The 19,421-nt window shown below is 35.0% G+C and overlaps 1 protein-coding gene and 1 long non-coding RNA gene across 6 annotated transcripts in view; one reads left to right on the top strand and one right to left on the bottom strand.

Moving 5' to 3' along the window:
* LOC131480189 (uncharacterized) overlaps nucleotides 1–11,295 on the top strand; it is a 37,876-nt gene extending 26,581 nt beyond the window's left edge. The window contains exon 5 of the long non-coding RNA XR_009245313.1: nucleotides 11,067–11,295. This is a non-coding gene — a long non-coding RNA (uncharacterized LOC131480189). The remainder of the gene's footprint in view (nucleotides 1–11,066) is intronic.
* SOX6 (SRY-box transcription factor 6) overlaps nucleotides 1–19,421 on the bottom strand; it is a 595,708-nt gene that overhangs the window by 444,487 nt on the left and 131,800 nt on the right. For 3 of the 5 annotated variants that reach the window (XM_058663306.1, XM_058663314.1, XM_058663307.1), the window contains one exon: nucleotides 5,276–5,355. The exons of the other annotated variants lie outside the window; for them this stretch is intronic. In XM_058663306.1, the coding sequence (XP_058519289.1) occupies nucleotides 5,276–5,331 (56 nt within the window). In that variant the 5' untranslated portion in view covers nucleotides 5,332–5,355. The remainder of the gene's footprint in view (nucleotides 1–5,275; nucleotides 5,356–19,421) is intronic. 5 annotated transcript variants of the gene reach the window in all.

The following is a 19,421-nucleotide window of genomic DNA, read 5'->3' as shown; positions in this document are numbered from 1 at the left end:
CAGAATAGTGAGCAAGACAAAGATGCAGTCATTCCTAAAATTCATACAGAATCAGAGAAGACCCAGAATAGTCAAAGGGCTCCTGAACAAGAAAAACCAAGCTGGAGGAATCATGATATCTGACTTCAAAGCATACTGCAAAACTATACTGATTAAAACATCGTGATACTGGCAGAAAACAAATACATAGCTCAACAGAACAGAATAAGGAGCCCCCAAATTAACCTAAGTACATATAGACAACTGAATTACAGAAAGGTGCCAAGACCATACAATGACCAAATAGTGTAGGAAAAACTGGCTGGGATGTAAATTAAAAACACAGTGTGGAGATTTCTTCTAAAAGTAGAAATAGACTTGTTATATGATCCTGCAATCCCACCACTGGATATATACTCAAAAGACTTGGGAACAGTGAATTGAAGAGATACCTGCACCACCATGTTTACTGCAGCATGATTCACAATAAGCAAAATTTTGAATGAGCCAAGGTGTCCATCATCAGATGAATGGATAAAGAAATGTGGTAAATGTACATGATGGAATATTATTCCTCCATGAAAAAGCATTAAATTCTTTTATTTGCAATAAAATGGACACAATTGGAGGACATCATATTGAGTGAAGACTAAAGTATTCCAGACACAGAAAGACAAATATCACATGTTCTCCCTTGCATATGGAAATTAAATTTTTGAAACAAATTCAAAATGAAAAAAAAGATACAACTGTATGCATCAGTACTGCTGTAAATACAGTTTTGTAAAACCTTTATATTTTTGTGAAATAAATGGTTTAGAACATAATGGTGCTATCATTTTTATGATGTTATTATTTTAAAATTTACTGTATATGGCTGAATATATGGGTGAAATGGCCATTTTTCCATTCAATTATTATTTAAAGCTGTTGTCTATAATCCCTCCAAATTAGGATCTTCTTGCTTTTTACTTTTTAAACCACTTATCTGGTAAAGTATTAAGCCTTTTTACAGCAATGTCCATTTAAAAATATTATCTCAAAAATGAAAAAAGGGGGGGAGAAGATAAGAAGGTGGAAGGGAGGGAATGAATATCAATATCTTCTTAGATTTGTGTCTATAAACTATACCGAATTAGCTAAAAACTAGTTAAAAGGTAAAATGAATTGTTTAATTAAAAAGATGTGACCATTATGGAATTTACTTTCTTTGTGGTCCTATTCTTCTAAAAAGAAAAATAACTGCTTTGTTATAAATTTCTGTTAAACTCTGCTTAATTAATTTCTACTTGTTCTCTGTCATCTCACTTCATATAGACTTTTCTTACAGTATTGTGGTCTGTACCACAATTTTTATGTACCCAACTCTCCATCTACCTATAAACTCTTTGACTCAAGAATTCTTAGACTTGTATCCCCAGTCATTGGAAGAATACCTGATTTATAAGCAAGTGTTCAACAAGTGTTTTGTGATGATGAAACTAGAAAACTGCAATGTATACATATTACAAATTAAAAATCAAAAATATCAAATTGAGAAAAATACTATCTAATTTGTAATAAAAGTCACAGAAAACTGATGTCACAAATATTTAAAGGTTTAATTATATCCTAGTTGGTTACTTTGAGTATTGGAATTTACATTAGACATTGGATTAGACAGTAACTATCTAACTTACTTATTTAACCAGATGCCATAAGTGTATATCTCTATGCAGGCTCATAATCCAATAATCTACAGTTGAACTGTTGTGCTATTCAGAGCTCATCTGCATTGCCAATGAAATAGGAATTATTTACCCAATGCCCTATTGCAATAGCAAAGAAAATAACTAATGATTAAAAATGAAGACACAGGAATACTAGCAATTTGTGCAGGTTATAAACAATTTGCCTGTGTACTTTATTTCTGTTAAACCACACAATTTCAAATGTAATAACATTTAATTTCTTCAGAAGATAGTTATGATTTTAAGAACTGAAAAATAGGCCTTACAACATTTTTGCTTTTAACTATTTGCTTTTATATATATTGCTATATGTAGACTTCCCTTTAGGATTATGAACTATGTAATAACACAGTCTGTTAGTTGTAGAACCATAGAACTTCACATCTAGAAGGAGCAATGAATGCCAGCAAGCTACCAAAAGCTAGAAAGAGGTTTCGAAGAGAGCATGACTGCATTCAGACCTTTATTTTGGATGTCTAAACTCCAGAACTCTAGGAAAACAAACTTTTCTAATTTTAAGCCACCCAGAGTATAGCACTTTGTTGTAACAAGCACATGCATCTATAAAAAGTCTTTGAGCAAAATTTTAAGGAAGTAGAAAATATTTCCTTCTCTCATTTGTTCTTTCAGTTTCTTTCTCACATCTTTCATGATTGCTTCCTCTCTATTAATAAACATGACTGCATCTTTCCCATCATAAAACAAAAGCCTTTCTCTCGTTGGTTCCATTGTCTATACTACAACATCAGGATACACTTAAATAACAGAATGATGGACTTAAGACTGTTTATGAAGGACTATGCTATTGTAATAATACAGGGGAAACCAGTCAGAGGAGAAGTATTTGGGAAAAGGTAGGTAAATCCCAGAGCCTATAGAACTGTATCACAAAATATTTTTAAATAATTAATTTAAAATAAATAAAATAAAAATATATATTTTTAAAGTAAATTGTCTTTCTATCACAACTTCCTCATCATCCTCCCACCAAAAGCCTTTGCCATCAAACTCTGGTCTTTTCAACAAATATCTATTAATCAATCCTGATTATTTTAAAAGTCTCTGCAGCATCTGATAGTACTGTATCAAGTTACCAATGACTGCTGTTGGTCACTCCCTTCTTGTTGAAATTCTCCCCACTTTCGACCTCCTCTATTATAAAACTTCTGGCTTAATTTTTCTTTGATTACCTATCTATTGTTCCTTTCATTGCTCCTCTTGCTCCTCTTAACCAGTCTATCCCCATTGCTGGTTTTAGGTTGTTCTTTTCGACTTCCTTCCCTTTTTTCCTTTCCTCTTTCCTTCCTCTCTCACTGTCTTTAGGGAAATGTCATCTGTGTCCATGTTTCCACCTTTCACTCCTTTAGAGATAGCTCAGAAAGTCACACATCTATCCACACTTAACACTTCCACGCAATATTGCATGGATAAATGTAGTTTTAAGTCTCAGCTCTGTCACTTACTACGCAACTTAAAGCAAGGTACTTCTCCAAGTCTAAGCTTTCTTATGTGTAAAATAGGGTCAGTAAAAATAATATCAACATCACTGGGTCACTGGATAGAGTAAATGAAAAAATGACTTGAGATGTGCATATTCCTGTGCTCTCCAATGAAGCCTGCAGCAACTGTTAACTTGACTATTACTTGAACTTTACATCTCCACATACTGTTCCAGCTAATCTAAATTTCAGCATTATAAAATCATCTATCTTTCTCTAACCCATCTATTCACAAAAAATTTTTAATGAGAGATAGGCACAGAGAGGAAGATAGATATCTCCTATCTCTTCGTTCACTCTCCCATGTGTCTGTAACAAAACAGGGTGGGCCAAGCCAAAGCAGGGAGTTCAGAAGTCTTTCCAGCCCTCCCACATTTGTGGCAAGAATGCAACAACTTAGTCCTCACCTGCTGCTTCCCAGGTTGCACATTAGCAGGAAGCTGGAGTGGAGAATGGAGCTGGGACACATACCTATGCGCTATGAAATGAGAAGCAGGCATTCCAAGTGAGATTTAAACACCACACCAACACCCACCCCATTCATGAATCTTAACCTTCTCCAGGAACCAAGCAAGAAGCTTGGTGAAGACTGTGGGTTCAGTGAAGACTGTGAAATAAGTCAGTCTCAAAAGGGCAAATACACCATATGCTCTCTCTGATATAAGGCAGCTTTCATGCTAAATACAAAACAAATAGATACATTAATGAACAAGTATATACTATGTATTCTCCTAGATGAAATATCTACTGGAGATTAGCATACTGAGAACAGTCTGCTTCTCTACTCCTATAAAAAAGGAGAACTCCCAACAAAACAGTTAAATATACCTTGACAATACAATACTAGATTTTCTACTTTTGCCTGTACCTACAATGTCATGATGTACATAAGTAGCAGAATGCTAACTTGTAACTGTTACTACTAAAGGACTATGCTGCTGTAACAATATGAGGGGAAATGGTGGGAGAAGAAAATGGAGAAGGAGAGAGCATGGGGAGGGGGAGAAAATACGTATCTACAAAAACATATCATGGAAAATTATTTTTAAAATTTTGAAAAAAAAAAAACAATTGTAGGCTCACTTAAAGGGCCTTTGAAGTGCTCTCCATACCTATTTTTAAATATATAATACTAATTTTTTCCTATCCAGTATTAATCATTACATAAAACTCCAATCTCCACCCCCACTAGACTATATGTTCCTTTACACCAAACATTTCATGTATCTTGAAGTACATACACAGAACTTCTATAGTGCAAGAAATCCAAAAAAATAAATATACTTATACTAATTATGTTACAAGCTTGATTTGAAGACCAAATACTCTAGTTTTTCCATGAACTCCTTTTGAGTAAGACCTCCTAATCTCCTTTAAAAGAATAAAAAGATTCAAAGATATTGGTTGGCAGTCAGTATCCACAATTACTTTACCACGCAAATAGTTAAAATTAGTCAATAAAGTTTTACTATGTGCCAGGCATGTTTTAAATACTTTCTATGATAAAATATTCATTCTTCCACATGTAAACTATGAAATGCTGGGGAAATTCGGCTTGTTTTTGCTCAGTTTCCCCATCTGGAATGGTAGCTGTATATTTCATTATACATAATGATAACTACTTCAAGAAGGAACTCTTGAAGTGATTAGTACAGTGCCTGGCATATAGCATGTACTCAAGAAGATTAATTGTTTTTCTATAAAAATGTAAGCATGTAAAATGGTGAATGTATTTAGTGTATGAAACAACAACACTGTTTTGTTTCATGAGGAGAGATAAACAGAGGCCTTATGGAAGTGCACGCACATGTGTGTGAATGTGTATGTGTACACATATTCCTTTACTTTCAAAAGGAATGCAAAACAAACGAACTGTTTCTACCTCCAAACAAAATCAGCAGCTATGGAAAGTCGATTTGAACCAAGGAAAGAACATATAGAAATAAATTTAACATATTTTATAAACATTTCTTAACTTAAAAAAAGATTTATAAAACCGAAAATGACCCAACACTGAGCCTAAATAACATTTACAGAGAAAGAATTTCAAAATCGGAGGATATTTACCTCTTTTCATCTATTTTGCTGGACACACTGATTGCAGCATCCTGAGATGGAAGCATATAAAAATGTTTGCAGTTTCTTTCCTAGAAAGAAAATGGAACTAGGTATATGCATAATCGCACATATGAGCAGCTTATTTTAACCCGGTAAATAACTTTTTCTGGAGTGTTTTACCTTGAAAAAATACCAGTAATATAGAAAAATCTTAATTCTTTTGTATAATCCAGGTGAGACTCAAAGAGGCTCTGAGCTATCTGATGTCTTTGTTCTTCAATTTTTTACAAAGTTCCACAATTTCAGTGGAAAAAAAAAAAACAAAGAAGAAAAAGAAGGGTCAAAGGGGGCAACAGATTTTCTTTCTTCTCAAGGGCACAAAGGACAATTCCATGGCTAGAAGTCTTGAGCAACTTATATAGACACCTGTAACCTCTCCCCTCTTGACCTTCCAACACCCTCTTCCATTGCCTACCCTTTACTACACCACATAAATTTCCTTAAAATAACTTTCCAGAACAGGACAGTAAAGAAGGACATATGCTTAAAGGGGATGGAGCATGCTGTTACGTTTTCTCCAATTTCCATCAGTCTACTACAAGGGAAGGCTAAGACAGAGAATTCCTAAGCATGTTTTCCCTTTTTTGAAAATCTAAACCCTCAGTAGCTTGTCTGTCAATCTGACAACAGAATAACAGAATAAATATCTATCAGCAGAATGATCATCAGAGAATATATGGCCAATATTAAAGCCATTTATCAGAATCATTATGTTACCATTTCCATTTTTTCTATTTAAGAAGAAAAATAAAGGAAATGTAATATAGAGTTACAAAACAGATGAATAAAGCCTTGATTACAGTAACTCCAAACACAATCTTACTTCTTTTTTTTTTAAGTTTAATTGTATTTCTACTCCCTATGTTAAGCAGGATATTACACATTCAATTTCAATAAATAGCTAATGCATAATATTATTTATCAACTGTTCACTGAAACAATTGAGTTGCATCAGGTCTGACACAAATGACTGGTCAGATTAGAAAAATGCATGCAACAACTAGTGTCACAATAAAGATTATGGATAAAGTAAATTCTTAATTGTAATTTTCTAAGAATGCCACATGTAGTTCTAAGTCAATCCTGATGAATAGTAAGTCCCACAGGTTACACAACCAACACATCACATTACTCCTTAATCTACCACAACCATTTTCGTCTAGAGGTCAGACCTTGAGATTTCTGTTTCCATAAATGTATTCACAAATTTACTTTTCACAGTGTTCATTCCTTGTATAATAAGATGGATTTCAAAAGCAGAAATTTACATGAGGAAGCAGAGTACGCAGTTGTCTTTTCACGGCAAGATAGCCCCCAATAATCCCTACAGTATGTAGCTTCAGTTAAAGCTGTTAACTATAGGCTATAATTATGTTTCACACTGAAGACCTTACTATACCTCTCTATAAAGTGTAAATACAATTTGGCATACAACTGGTGTTCCTGAAATTCCTTGATTCTCCTTTATTAATACAGTTGAACCATCCATTACACAATTTAAGTTCCACACCTAGACACCAAGCAATGACAGAAACCGGAAATATTATGCTAACATGACTATAGTATCTATGAATAAAAAAAACATAACCCCAAGGCTAAGCTGCCAAATAAGTAGTGAATTAATTTCTGTAAAGTACTCCAATATTATAAAGGTGTGTTGAAAGGTGTCTGCTCATGTTTCAAATTAAACGCACTGCTGGTCAGCATTAGCACCTCAGCTTTGAACACCAGCCATTTGCCTATAACACTTCAGGGGCTAGGAAAAACGGATTTGCCATTCACACTGGAATAATTAGAACATGTCAGGAAGAATTAATTTCCTCATTTTTCAAAAGGATACACAGAAATTACCATGTTATTATATGACAGGGTTCCTTGGAGAATTATATTAAATTTAATTTCTAGCGCAGCCCACACAACAAATTAAAGTCATAAATAAGATGGAAAGAAGCAGGACGCAGAGCATATGTTTATGGCAATGAGTGAAGCCAAGGGACCAGAAACAACTATCTTCATTTCATTTTATTTAAATCAGCCAGACACTGTGTATCTGAATGACAGCACTTGTTAATGGTGCTGAGATTATAGGCTCCTTAATTTTAGAAAACAGAAGCAGTCAGTCAGTGTCCAAAATAGTACATTTCATACAATGCAAAAATTAGTATAAATTTACTTCCCTTTCAAGTCCATTTCTTTTTGCCCTGCAGCAAGTTTAACAAAGATAAACTTATTTTTAATAAGAATGTTTCTCTACTTGCCTTCTCTTTGGGCAATTTTCTAGGTACAGAGAGAAGTGAAACAGAAAAAATAAGTCACCAGATAATGAGAAATTTGCAAACATAATGTCTATCCAGAATACAAGCTTCCTGCTCCATCCTGTAAATACATCAATCCATCCAGAGATGACAAATCTCTTCAATGAAAAGTTTTTCACATTAAATGAAAAATGTTTTCTTATACTGTCTATCAAATTAGAGTGAAACTGCTGAAGATATATATTTTTAAGCCATACTAAGGGCACTGAACTTTTAAACTACTCATTAAGCACAAATGTATACATGCAGCAGCAATAGTTCTAGAGCCTATGAAGAATATAACCACCACTTGTGTCCAGAGAATGTTCTGCAGCACGCTCTTCCTTCTCAAGAATTTTTCTGAAAGCAAATTTTCTGCCTCTTTCTCTTCCACCTCAGTTAGGCATGAGCACTCAAGAAAGGATGTGCACTTATGTTTATATCATGTATTTGGAAATCAATCTAAGTTCAACACAAAAACATTAATAAAATTTTAATAATGTATTATAAAATATTAATGATAATATTGATTCCTTTCCATCTCTTTGTGCATTTGCATACTTTTATTTGTTTAGTTATAGATTAAATAACTGCATCAGAGCAAGCAGATTGGACAGTTTTTTACCAATATGCTCTAGCAAAGAAAAAAAAGATTGAAAGTATCACAGAAAAACTGACATTTCTGGATTTACATGCCACCCTCTCTTCAGTGATTAAGGTTGTCATTTTAGTTCTACCAATAACCCTAATGCTTCAAAAACTATCAAAACAGTTCATATTGTGTTAGTTGCCATTCAGAATTTAAGAACACACAATATCTGCACCATGAGACATATTCAGTGAATAAGAAAAACAAAATTCCTAAATGGGTGATATTTTTAAAAACTAAAATTATTAAAATAAGAATTTTTCCATTTTTTGTCTCTACATATTACATATCCACCTTCAAATTCTAAATCATAAATGTTAAGATTACTCACATATCTAAAATCATGCTTATATTTTATCATGTTTACTACTGAAGACATTTTTTAAGGTGAAAAGGGAGTTTGTGGGCTCGGCAGCGTGGCCTAGTGGCTAAGGTCCTCGCCTTGATCCCATATCGCTGTTGGTTCTAATCCCAGCAGCTCCACTTCCTCTCTATCTCTCCTCCTCTCAGTATATCTGACTTTCTAATAAAAATAAAATAAATAAAAAAAAGTTTATTTAAAAAAAAAAGGGAGTTTGTACATTTTAAAAAATGACTGTCATGAACCTGAGCACACCCTTGGATGCAGCAAACTTTAAATAATTTGTGAATCAATTAACTGGTGACTCTCTTCATGACACAGATTTCACACTCCGAGGTCACTGCATTATCAGCCTGATACGAATCGTAACATTTTGGAGAAAAGTTAATAATTGAAATCATTAATTAATTTAACAGAACTTTTAGTTATGCATTGCATTAAACAGCTGTAAAGGACCAGAGATTAATTAGTTGTTTCTCTGACAATTTTCTTTGCTTCTAGGACTTGGCAGAAAACTTTTTTGACTTGTTAAGCACATCCTGCCCCCTTATAACCTGACAGTAATTCATTCAAGCCCCTTCAGGTTGAACCAACTATAATTTTTCTCAAATAAATTATTTACCCTCTAAGGTGTTTCTCTGGAAGACAACAAAACTTTAAATAATAACACTGCAAAGCTTTCTATTTGAAAATGGAGAGTGCATCTGAAATATGCATTGAAAATATCACATCATACGCAACTCAAAGAAATCAAGAAACCCATGCTATGGCCAAACATTTTCCAGAAGCTACTGCAATGATATGTATTCATGTATATTCAGTTAATTCCCCCTGAACATAAACAATTCAAAATAAACTTTACTTATTAGAACCAAGTGCCTTTACATATCAGAATTTAGATTCATTAACTGAGCTACATGTTAGTTGTCCAGCAAGTTGGCCAACAAAGTACAGGAAAGTTCAAAAATCAATTTGAAAAGCAGCAGAAAGGAAAACTGATAAGCAACTTGTAGAACACAAACTCCCAAAATCCTTTTTGCATTATGTTACATTCTTTATAACTTAACCATCTTAACAACTGAATATCCCACCTGCTCTATCTAGTAAGGTTAGCATCAGGAGTTAGCATTGTGGCATAGCAAGTGAAACTGTCACCTGCAATGCCAACAACTGTTCCACTTCCCATCCAGCTGCCTATAATGACCTGAGAGAAGCAGTGCAGGACGGCCCAAGGGTTGGGCCCCTCCACCCACATGGCTGACAGTTGAAACTCCAAAATTCTGCCTGGCCCAGAGTTGGCCAGTAAGACCTTCTAGGGGGTGAACTAGCAAATAGAAAATCTCCCTGTGTGTGTCTCTCGCTCTCTTTTCCTCCCTCCACCAATCCCTCTCTCCCTCTGTCTCTCTGCAACTCTATTTTTCAAAGTAATAAATCTTTCTCTTAAAGAAGGGTAGTTATACAAATCTAATTAAACAGGCAATTACCCCACAAAAAAACAAATTTTTCCTGAAACTAATTTACAGAAACTGAAAATGTTCAAATCAGAGAATTAGTTGCACCATGAAAATGTCAAATGTACTTTTTAAGCCTAATTCTTTTTCCCACTCCCTTTTTGTATGTGGCAATCACAGAGTCTGCTTTGACAAATTCTGTATCCTCAGCCTAAGAACTGTCTTATTTCACCACCAGCTGGCTCCCAATTACTCTTATAAAAAAAAAAAAAAAAAAAAGCAGGCCTGGCTCAGTAACCTAGTGGTTAAGGTCCTTGCATGCACCAGGATCCCATATGCCCCAGTGTCCCATATATCCCAGTGTCCCAGTTGCCCCACTTTCCATCCGACTCCCATTGATTCACTCCCTAAGTGGCCTCCAAAGCTGGGGCCAAATGAATCCAAAGCCAGGAACTTCTTTGAGGTCTTCCACACTGCTGCAGGGTCCCAAGGCTTTGGGCTGTCCTCCACTGCTTTCCTAGGCCACAAGCAGGGAGCTGGATGGGAAGCACGGCTGCAGACACAAACGGGTGCCCATATAGGATTCTTGTGCACGCAGGCGAGGACTTTAGCTGCTAGGCTACTGCACCAGTTCCAAATAAACATATCTTTAAAAATTAGCTAAGTAAATAAATTCACAGTGCAATATATTTGATAAAATCTCCAAAATGTTTGTAAAATTAAAAAAACAGATTTTCTATTTTGAATCATCTTTTTTTAGGATTTTGTGTAAAAATTGGCCCTTAATTACTAATGAAATTTGAAGTGAGATAGCAACAAGTAAAAAGTATGAAAAATACAACTAATTTTAGGATATTACTTTTTATCAAAACTCCTTTACTATTGAAGGATGCATTTCCCAGGAGCCAAATTAAACAAAAATGTTAATATTGGTTCATTTGGCACTGCAGGTTAAGGCACTGCCTGAGTCATCCGTAACCCACAGCAGAGTGTCAGCTCCAGTGCATGTTACTCTGCTCCTGACCCAGCTCCCAGCAAACACACCAGGAAAGCACCAGATGAAGGCTCAGGTACCTGAGTCTGCCAGCAACAGTGGATAACCAGAGTTCCTACCTCCTGGATTCAGCCTGGCATGTTCAGGCTGTTGTGGCCATTTGAGGAGTCAATCAGCAAATGAGACATCTGTCTGTCTCTCCCTCCCTCTTTCCTTCCATCTTCCCTCCCTCTCTTCCTCTCCCTTTAAGTCCCTCATTTTCTCTCTGTACAACTCTTACATTTAGCTTACATTTGTGGTTCTACCAAGACTCCCTTATCTATTTTGGCAGAAAAATAAATATTTGTCTTTTCTGAGATAGCATGTTATAAAATAACAACTAATTGCAGTATTGTTTCTTCTATTACATGCACTTTTACAAAAATTCACTGTAAAGCAAATGATAATGGTTCCTATCTTATCATTCATAGCATTCATACTTTCTCATTAGATCTTCCTGTTCTATTTATTTCTCATGTCATACCACTATAATAAGTTGGCATCACCTTAAAGCACTGCCCTTTACATAGATTCTACAGCAATTTTATTCTTCTAATAGTATCATTTCACAATTCCAAAAATCTTTTTACCTAAATATGGTTATCACTTCACATAATTTTTGTGAAAATTAAATGAGAAAGTATATAAGGGACTCAATTAACATTAGTTCCCCCTCCCTCTTTACTGACCAGAAAGCAAGTCCTGAAATTTATTTTGGTGAAAATAAAATGAAATTCATACACAGACATATTTTTCATTTAGTTTTACAATATCCCTCAGATATATCTTTATTAGAAATAATCTCATAGATGAAGGGTATAATGGAGACTAGAACACTGAGAAGTAAAGTTACATTAGAGTATGCATCTCTACGCCCAAAAAAAGTAAGACTCCCATTTTGAAACATGTAAATATATACCCACACAGCATGACACAGACTTTCTATCTCTACCTCTATCTACCACATCATGATACATTTAAAAGGCAGAAATCTAATCGTCCAACTGTTACTAAGGGACTATAGTGCTGTAATCAGTCAGGGAATAATAAAAGGGAGGGAGAAAAAAAGGGAAGAAGGACAAACTATACAAAATGTATCACTTAGATTCAGTAAATAATAAGTAGATATATTTTTACAAAGAAGCAGTTGAATTGCTAAACAGTGAAATTAAAAGTAATCAAAAGCAGGTGAAGTCTGTCAAAGTGGATTTCAGACTGCTGGAAATATGCTGTCCATTTTCTATCAACCTGTTCCTCCGTGTGGCCAAGGAGCCTGACAATGGTTAGATTTAAGGTCCAAGGTCATACAGCAAAACAAAGGAATTTAACTTCCACAGAAAAATAATACTTATAATTTTTGTTGCACTTTCTCCATTATAAATTTAATGCGTTTGTCATCTTAGTAATTATTAGAACCTAGAATTCTACAATGGTATCTTCACAGCACTGCAGAATCCTCAGACTCAGAAGAATTCCAAATTGAGAACAAAATCCAAAACTGAAAATATTTAGGCTTGTATTCTACCTATAGATTCATGTTAAAATGTACAAATAAGGTAACACTGGATTAACAACAGATAAGTAACTTTAGACTGAATTAATAAGTAAAACTGTAACTTATATTACTCACAGACTGTAAAATTTTTTAAGATTTATTTATTTTTATTGGAAAGGAAAATTCACAGAAAAAAAAAAGGAGATAGAAATATCCTCCATCTGCTGGTTCACTTCCCAAGTGGCCACAACAGCTGGAGCTGAGCCAATCCAAAGCTAGGAGCCTGGAGCCTCCTCCGGGTCTCCTGTGCAATGCAGGGTCCCAAGGCCTTGGGCCCTTCTCCGTTATTTTCCCAGGCCACAGGCAGGAAGCTGGATGGCAGATGCTGTAACCAGAACATGAATCAGCACTCATATAGGATCCTAGCACGTGTAAGGCGAGGATTCAGCAATTGAGCCATCACATCATGCCCTATAAATTCTTTAATAGTAATTACTGCTCTCTTTAATCTCCCATTTTAATTGAATATACAGGCACCTATACTTTGCTTCTTGCTCTGCAATTCACTCTACCTAGAAACACACTAAAACTGCCCCATGATTGTATATTTGTATATTTACTCAATATGGCTGCAAATACGTATTTGTATTTTATATTCTTGTTGGCTTTTATTAAATTTGTTTATTATTTTATAATACAATTCCATAGGCTCTGGGATATCCCTTACCTTCCCCCCGAAAATTCCCACCCCCTTCTGATATCCCCTAAATATCCCCTGATATCCCCTAGTCCTTCATAAACAGTCATAAGTCCATCATTCTGCTAAACTAGTGTATCTTGACATTGCAGATATGAACAATGGCAGAGTCCATCTTCCTATTGTCAAGATATATTTCACGGTTTCATTGGGAATCCACCTTTGATTTGGAAGTACAAATGTAGCCTTCATTGTATCTTCACATCTGAATATGATAGTCTCCATTACACACAGTTACTATACATTCCCTTAAATCAAAAGCCATTAAACAAAATCAAGAGGAAGAAAAAAATAGAAAATTAACAACATGAAATTAAATAACATGCTACTGAATGACCAATGTGCCACTGATAAAATAAAATAAAATAACCTCCTTATTCTTTTTTTTTAAAGATTGATATATTTTTATTGGACAGTCAGATGTACAGAGAGGAGGAGATACAGAGGAAGATCTTCCGTCCAATGAGTCACTCCTCAAGCAGCCACAACTTTGTCACTGAAAGTACTGCTTCTCACCTTCCTCTGACTTGAAAGCACGGTTTTGTAAGCAATATCTTTAATAAAAGCTCATCCCATTTCATTTTTGAAGGGTAATCTTGAGGAGGCAGGCTTTACAATTCTGACCTCCCTACTTTCAAGTCTTCTCTGGGGTAGCATCACTGAGCAATCACATATTGAGAAATTCCATCTCCTTGCATAAAAGTGTACTTACAAAAGTTTATTCATAGTTAGTATGGTGGGAGCATCTGTCTTAATGCCAATTTTTAGTATGGAATCTTTGGTTTTTGTTTCTAATGGTCATTCAATAACCATAGTCAAATTTTAATCCTGGCAATATATGAAATAGAAGGCAACACTTTTTTCAGAAATAGTATAACAATTTCTTTCTGAAAGGATGTATTTGGAATATGAGAGATGTAAGGAAGTAAAAAGAGGTATTTATTCCTAGATAAGTCTTTTAGTGAGCAAATCAAGGTCCACTTGTAGCTTGCTTAGAAGATTCAAGAATCGAAGGAAAATCCCAGAGCCTATGGGACTGTCTCATAAACTAGAAAAATAAATTTAATAATTTTTAAAAGAAAAATTCAAGAATCATCCTGAATTATAAGGGCTATGTATAACAATTCAAAATGAAAGAAAATGCAACAGAGATGAAAAGAAAGGGTGATATTGAAAAACAGAAAGAGGAAAGGTACTGACAAACTGAAAGAAAACAGAAGGGACAAAAATTATTAAACAGGAATGAGGCAGGAGATGCGGGGGGGGGAAGAAGTAATAAAAACCAACTGCATCCATTATTTTCTTTTCAAATATTTCCTCTTTTACACAGAAGGACTGGAAAAATGAGGTAATTGAATTACCTTCACAAACGCTCATTCTTATTTTACTTCGTTTCATGGATCCAATAGCCCAACACCTTCATTAAGAATTTCATTGGTCAAAGTTCTGCATAGTCAAAATGATCCCAAACAATTGCTCCAATGTATTACACATATAAACAAGTTTCTCTTCAAAACCAAGCACAATGGTCATTTCATTTTTCCTCCGTTTTTCTTCAACAAACATAGTTATTATAAAAGACGAAAGGAAAATTACATTCTTCCTTTATGTTCCTCTGACTTGCTAAAATATCCTGCCCTGTAGTATTATACATAATTCCATATATATTTTTTCTTAAAAAAATATGACTTTCACTATATTTAACTGCGTAAGATTTAAATACAGGAACTTTTTTCTCTCATGGATCTAAAAGCTTTCTTTTTCTTTTTTTTTTTTTCTTTTTTTTTGCATTCCTTCCTTCTACCTTATTTTTATGCATACAAAAAATATGTTATGAGAAATTTCAAATTATTGTATTAAAAAATGCATGAATTATCACTACAATCCTATTTTAATTATTTGCTTTATCATTATACTAGTAGTCTTCACAAAAGTACAATGGCTCTCAAAGCCAAAAACGCCAAAAGGCTTAATTTTGAGGGGAAGAGCATGATCATTAAATTAGTTTAATTTTGAAGCTTACCTGTATCATTTATTGTGCTGTTCTGGGGAAAGTAGATACACCACACTAAGCCTCAATTATAAAAGCTGAAACACAGCAACAGCTCCTCCTTCACAGATTACGAGGACTGTACAAGAAAATTTTCTCTCCCTCTCTCTGTCTCTCAAATTTAACCAAAAACCTGAAAAAAAAAAATCAAATACTTAACACGCTATGCAATTAATAGGTCATATATTAGTGAACTATAAAATTTATTTTCCAGGGCCCAGCGGTGTGGCCTAGCAGCTAAAGTCCTCGCCTTGAAAGCCCCGGGATCCCATATGGGCGCCGGTTCTAGTCCCGGCAGCTCCACTTCCCATCTAGCTCCCTGCTTGTGGCCTGGGAAAGCAGTCGAGGACGGCCCAATGCATTGGGACCCTGCACCCGCGTGGGAGACCCGGAAGAGGTTCCAGGTTCCCGGCATCGGATTGGCGTGCACCGGCCCATTGCGGCTCACTTGGGGAGTGAATCATCGGATGGAAGATCTTCCTCTCTGTCTCTCCTCCTCTCTGTATATCTGGTTGTAATAAAATGAATAAATCTTTTAAAAAATTTATTTTCCAAATGATTCTATTAAAATAAACAATGGAATTAATGTCCAATCGAAGAGACTCAGTTCTCTGAAAGTAATGGTAAAGCAAAGAACATGAAGATCAGTAATTTAAAAGAAAAACAAAACATTCTTGAAATATTCTTCAAACAACAAGTTGAATGGATGATAAAAATCAACTCTTTGTCAATCAGATTTTTTATTAAAAAGAAAAGGATAGAAATAAAAAGAAAGTTAAGATTCATGAGTGGAGGGACCAGTGAGGCAGCTTGGAGACCAGAATCCCATATCAGCAACAGTCTGTATCCCAACTGCTCTGCTTCCCATCCATCTCCCTGCTTGTGGCCTGGGAAAGCAGTCGAGGACAGCCCAAAGCCTTGAGACCCTGCACCCACATGGGAGACCCTGAGGAGGTTCCTGGCTTTGGACTAGCTCAGCTCCAACCATTCTGGCCACTTAGGGAGTGAACCAGTAGATGGTTCTCTGTCTCTCCTCTCTGTAAATGTAACTTTCCAATAAAAATAAATGAATCTTTTTAACAACAACAAAAAGGTTCATCAGTCAAGACAACAAGAGGGAAAAAGGAGAAAAACATACTTCACATGTTAAAGATAAATGTTGCCGGAGGAAGCTTTTTATTACAATTACATTATATTGCAATTTGGGGTTTGGTATATATAAGTTAATTTGTTACTCTGAGTCACAGTGAAAAATATCTGAAATCATTTTTATATAATGGCAACTAGAATATGTGATTCCATGAGATTTCACACAATAGAGAAAAAGCCAACCACTAAACATCCTCGAGGATTGCTGGGTGGGTTCTTTTGCAGCAGTTCAAGATGCCAGTCTCAGATACGGGCATTTCATATGAGCATCACATCAAGTCTTGGCTGCTTCGCTTCCTTTCCAGCTCCTTAATGTTGTGTCTGAGAAAGCAGTGGAAGATTGCTTAAGTACTCAGGTCCCTACACCCATGAGGGAGACAGGAGATGTAGGTGGAATTCCAGCCTCATGACTTCGACCTGATGCATCCCTGACCACTGCAACCATTTAGAAAGTCAGCCAGCAAATGTAGATCAGTCTCTCTCTCCCACCCTCACCCCTGCCTGTCCCTTTCTCTCTGTAACTCTGACTTTCAAATAAATAAATTTTTAAAAGGAGGATTTCTCTAATTCATGGAATATAATAGCTGAATCTATCTGGTGGCCTTTGTGATTGCACTATCTTTCAGACTTTATACAACACACGAGAGAAAGAGTAAATAACTTCTGTATAGCTCTTCCAGCTCTAGAAATGAAGTAATCAGTGATTTTTAAGAGAAGAAAGAGAAAACAATGAGGATTTAAGATGCCATTCTTTCCCATTCAAACAATTCAGGCACTTAAACAGTCCAAAGAAATGATTCTTCTGAAAGACTAACAAATTCGTGAAATAAAAGGACAGTAAAATGCCACCCAGTTACTTAGTTTTATTTAAAGAAACTCAGTTATGCTTATCTCTCCTTTTCCTAGCTATACAGAGTCAGTACATGCAGAGATGAAGATGGTGCACAACAGGAAATGTGTATCAGTGGGTGTGTTCACTTCAGTCTTACTTAACCAAACCAGCATGGTGGTCAGATGTGAGCCAGAGAGAACAGCGACAGGAACAGAGCCAATCAAGCTGTGTTAAGTAACTCAGTCAGTGCACAGAAATCTGTACAGCTCTTGTTCCCCGGCAGTACAGCTGGCAACAGCACAGCAGTAATTTGAGGGGTTTTCTATAGGGTGCTTATGAGTTTGATTTCAGTGTTGGCTTCTTGCCATCGCAACCTATACACTGGATAGCTCTGTTTGTGAGGGGCTCAACTAATGTGCCCAAGTGATGAAGAATCAAATTTTTCACTTGGTAGGCATGAAGTCAGCTGAGTTTTCAGTTTGCCAAACATTTTTGCTTTTTTTTTTCAAATGTTCCAAGTTAAGAAAAGTACATGGTTTATATTAATCAGGCACTTTCCCTTATACTTTTAGCCCATGTGCTTTCTTGGGAAACTCAATTCTTTCTATTTTACCTATAACTCACCAAACTATTTTTTCTAAACTGACAAACCTTTAGAGACTTTTCAAAACAACTCCCCTCATTTTTCCCCTATTATTCTCCTTTCTATATACTTTGTGGCCCTTAGCAATAAAAAAAGTAATTTGCAAGATTTGAAGCAAAAGGAGTAAATAAAATTCAAAATTGTTGAGGTCTGAAATTATATGTTACATGTGAACAAACACTTTTTCTCTGATCCACTTTTATTTAATTCTAATACTTCTAATACTCTTCAAGGAAATACTGTAAATAGTAATTAACTGTATTTCTTCATTTGGGTTGTCCACATTTTAGAATATTTAATTTTGAGTCAGCCTCTGGTATTTCTTATATGCATAATACCACATCATCTTATATAAAACCTAATAAATAATATATTATAAAACTATTCTGGGATTAGAAGCCTTACTATACTCACTCGTGCCACCATTTAAAAACCAAAAACCAATACTGTGGGAGTAAAGTTATAGAATAAGTAAAAGACGTAAAGTAACACTATTTGTACTATAGCTGCAAGGCATAGTGAACGAGCAAAAACAGGGTACTTAATTTCTCCACATTTTGGCTGATTGCTGTAAAATTATAAACTGTCCATTCTTCATTCTTAATCTATATAAACCTCCAGTTGAATGCATGCCATGTGCAAACAGACATACAACTCCATTTTAGAACCTCTAGGGTCATTTACTCACTCCTACCTCAACCCAAATGCTTTCATTACACAGCTGGAAACATCACAAGGCCCTCCTAACCTCCCAGTTTCATCTCACTGGTGGAGTGGATAGAGGAAAAGTCAAATTATTCTAACAAATACCCACTAGAAGAATGTTATTAAAATTATATTTCAAAATGAAATATTATATCTAATTAACAAACAACAGTTATGTTTTATAAAAAGTCTACAGAAAATATGTATTACAAAAAACTATGCATGGAATCCAAAAGTTTAAAAACATCTCTTAATTTTTTACACTAACTTTCTGAAGTCCCTTCATACTTTAAGTGTTATTCAGCCATATTCTAAGGCAAATTACATAATAAATAGGTTACAGGAGGGATTGTTCAAGCAACCAAATCATCATCTATAATACAGCTTGTATGAGAACATCTATTCTAAATAATAAACTTTCAGAACTTTACCAATTAGTAACTTAAAGACTGCCTAAAAGTATACATTGTCCAAACTTTAGGGAAGTCTTTGTATCATACAAGGACTAAACAATTAGGTAACTATCAGCCTTTAAGTAAGTAACGAGCTTTAATAAAGAAGACATAAATGAAAAAAATTCAATGTGAAAAGATTACAAATTCTATAGCATTTACTAAAAATGAGATCTAAGACTTTCTTTTTTAAAAAAAATTTATTTATTTTTATTGCAAAGTCA

The sequence above is a fragment of the Ochotona princeps genome, chromosome 4 (genome assembly GCF_030435755.1).
Source record: "Ochotona princeps isolate mOchPri1 chromosome 4, mOchPri1.hap1, whole genome shotgun sequence".
Lineage (NCBI taxonomy): Eukaryota > Metazoa > Chordata > Mammalia > Lagomorpha > Ochotonidae > Ochotona > Ochotona princeps.
This window is presented reverse-complemented; position numbering and strand designations above follow the sequence as displayed.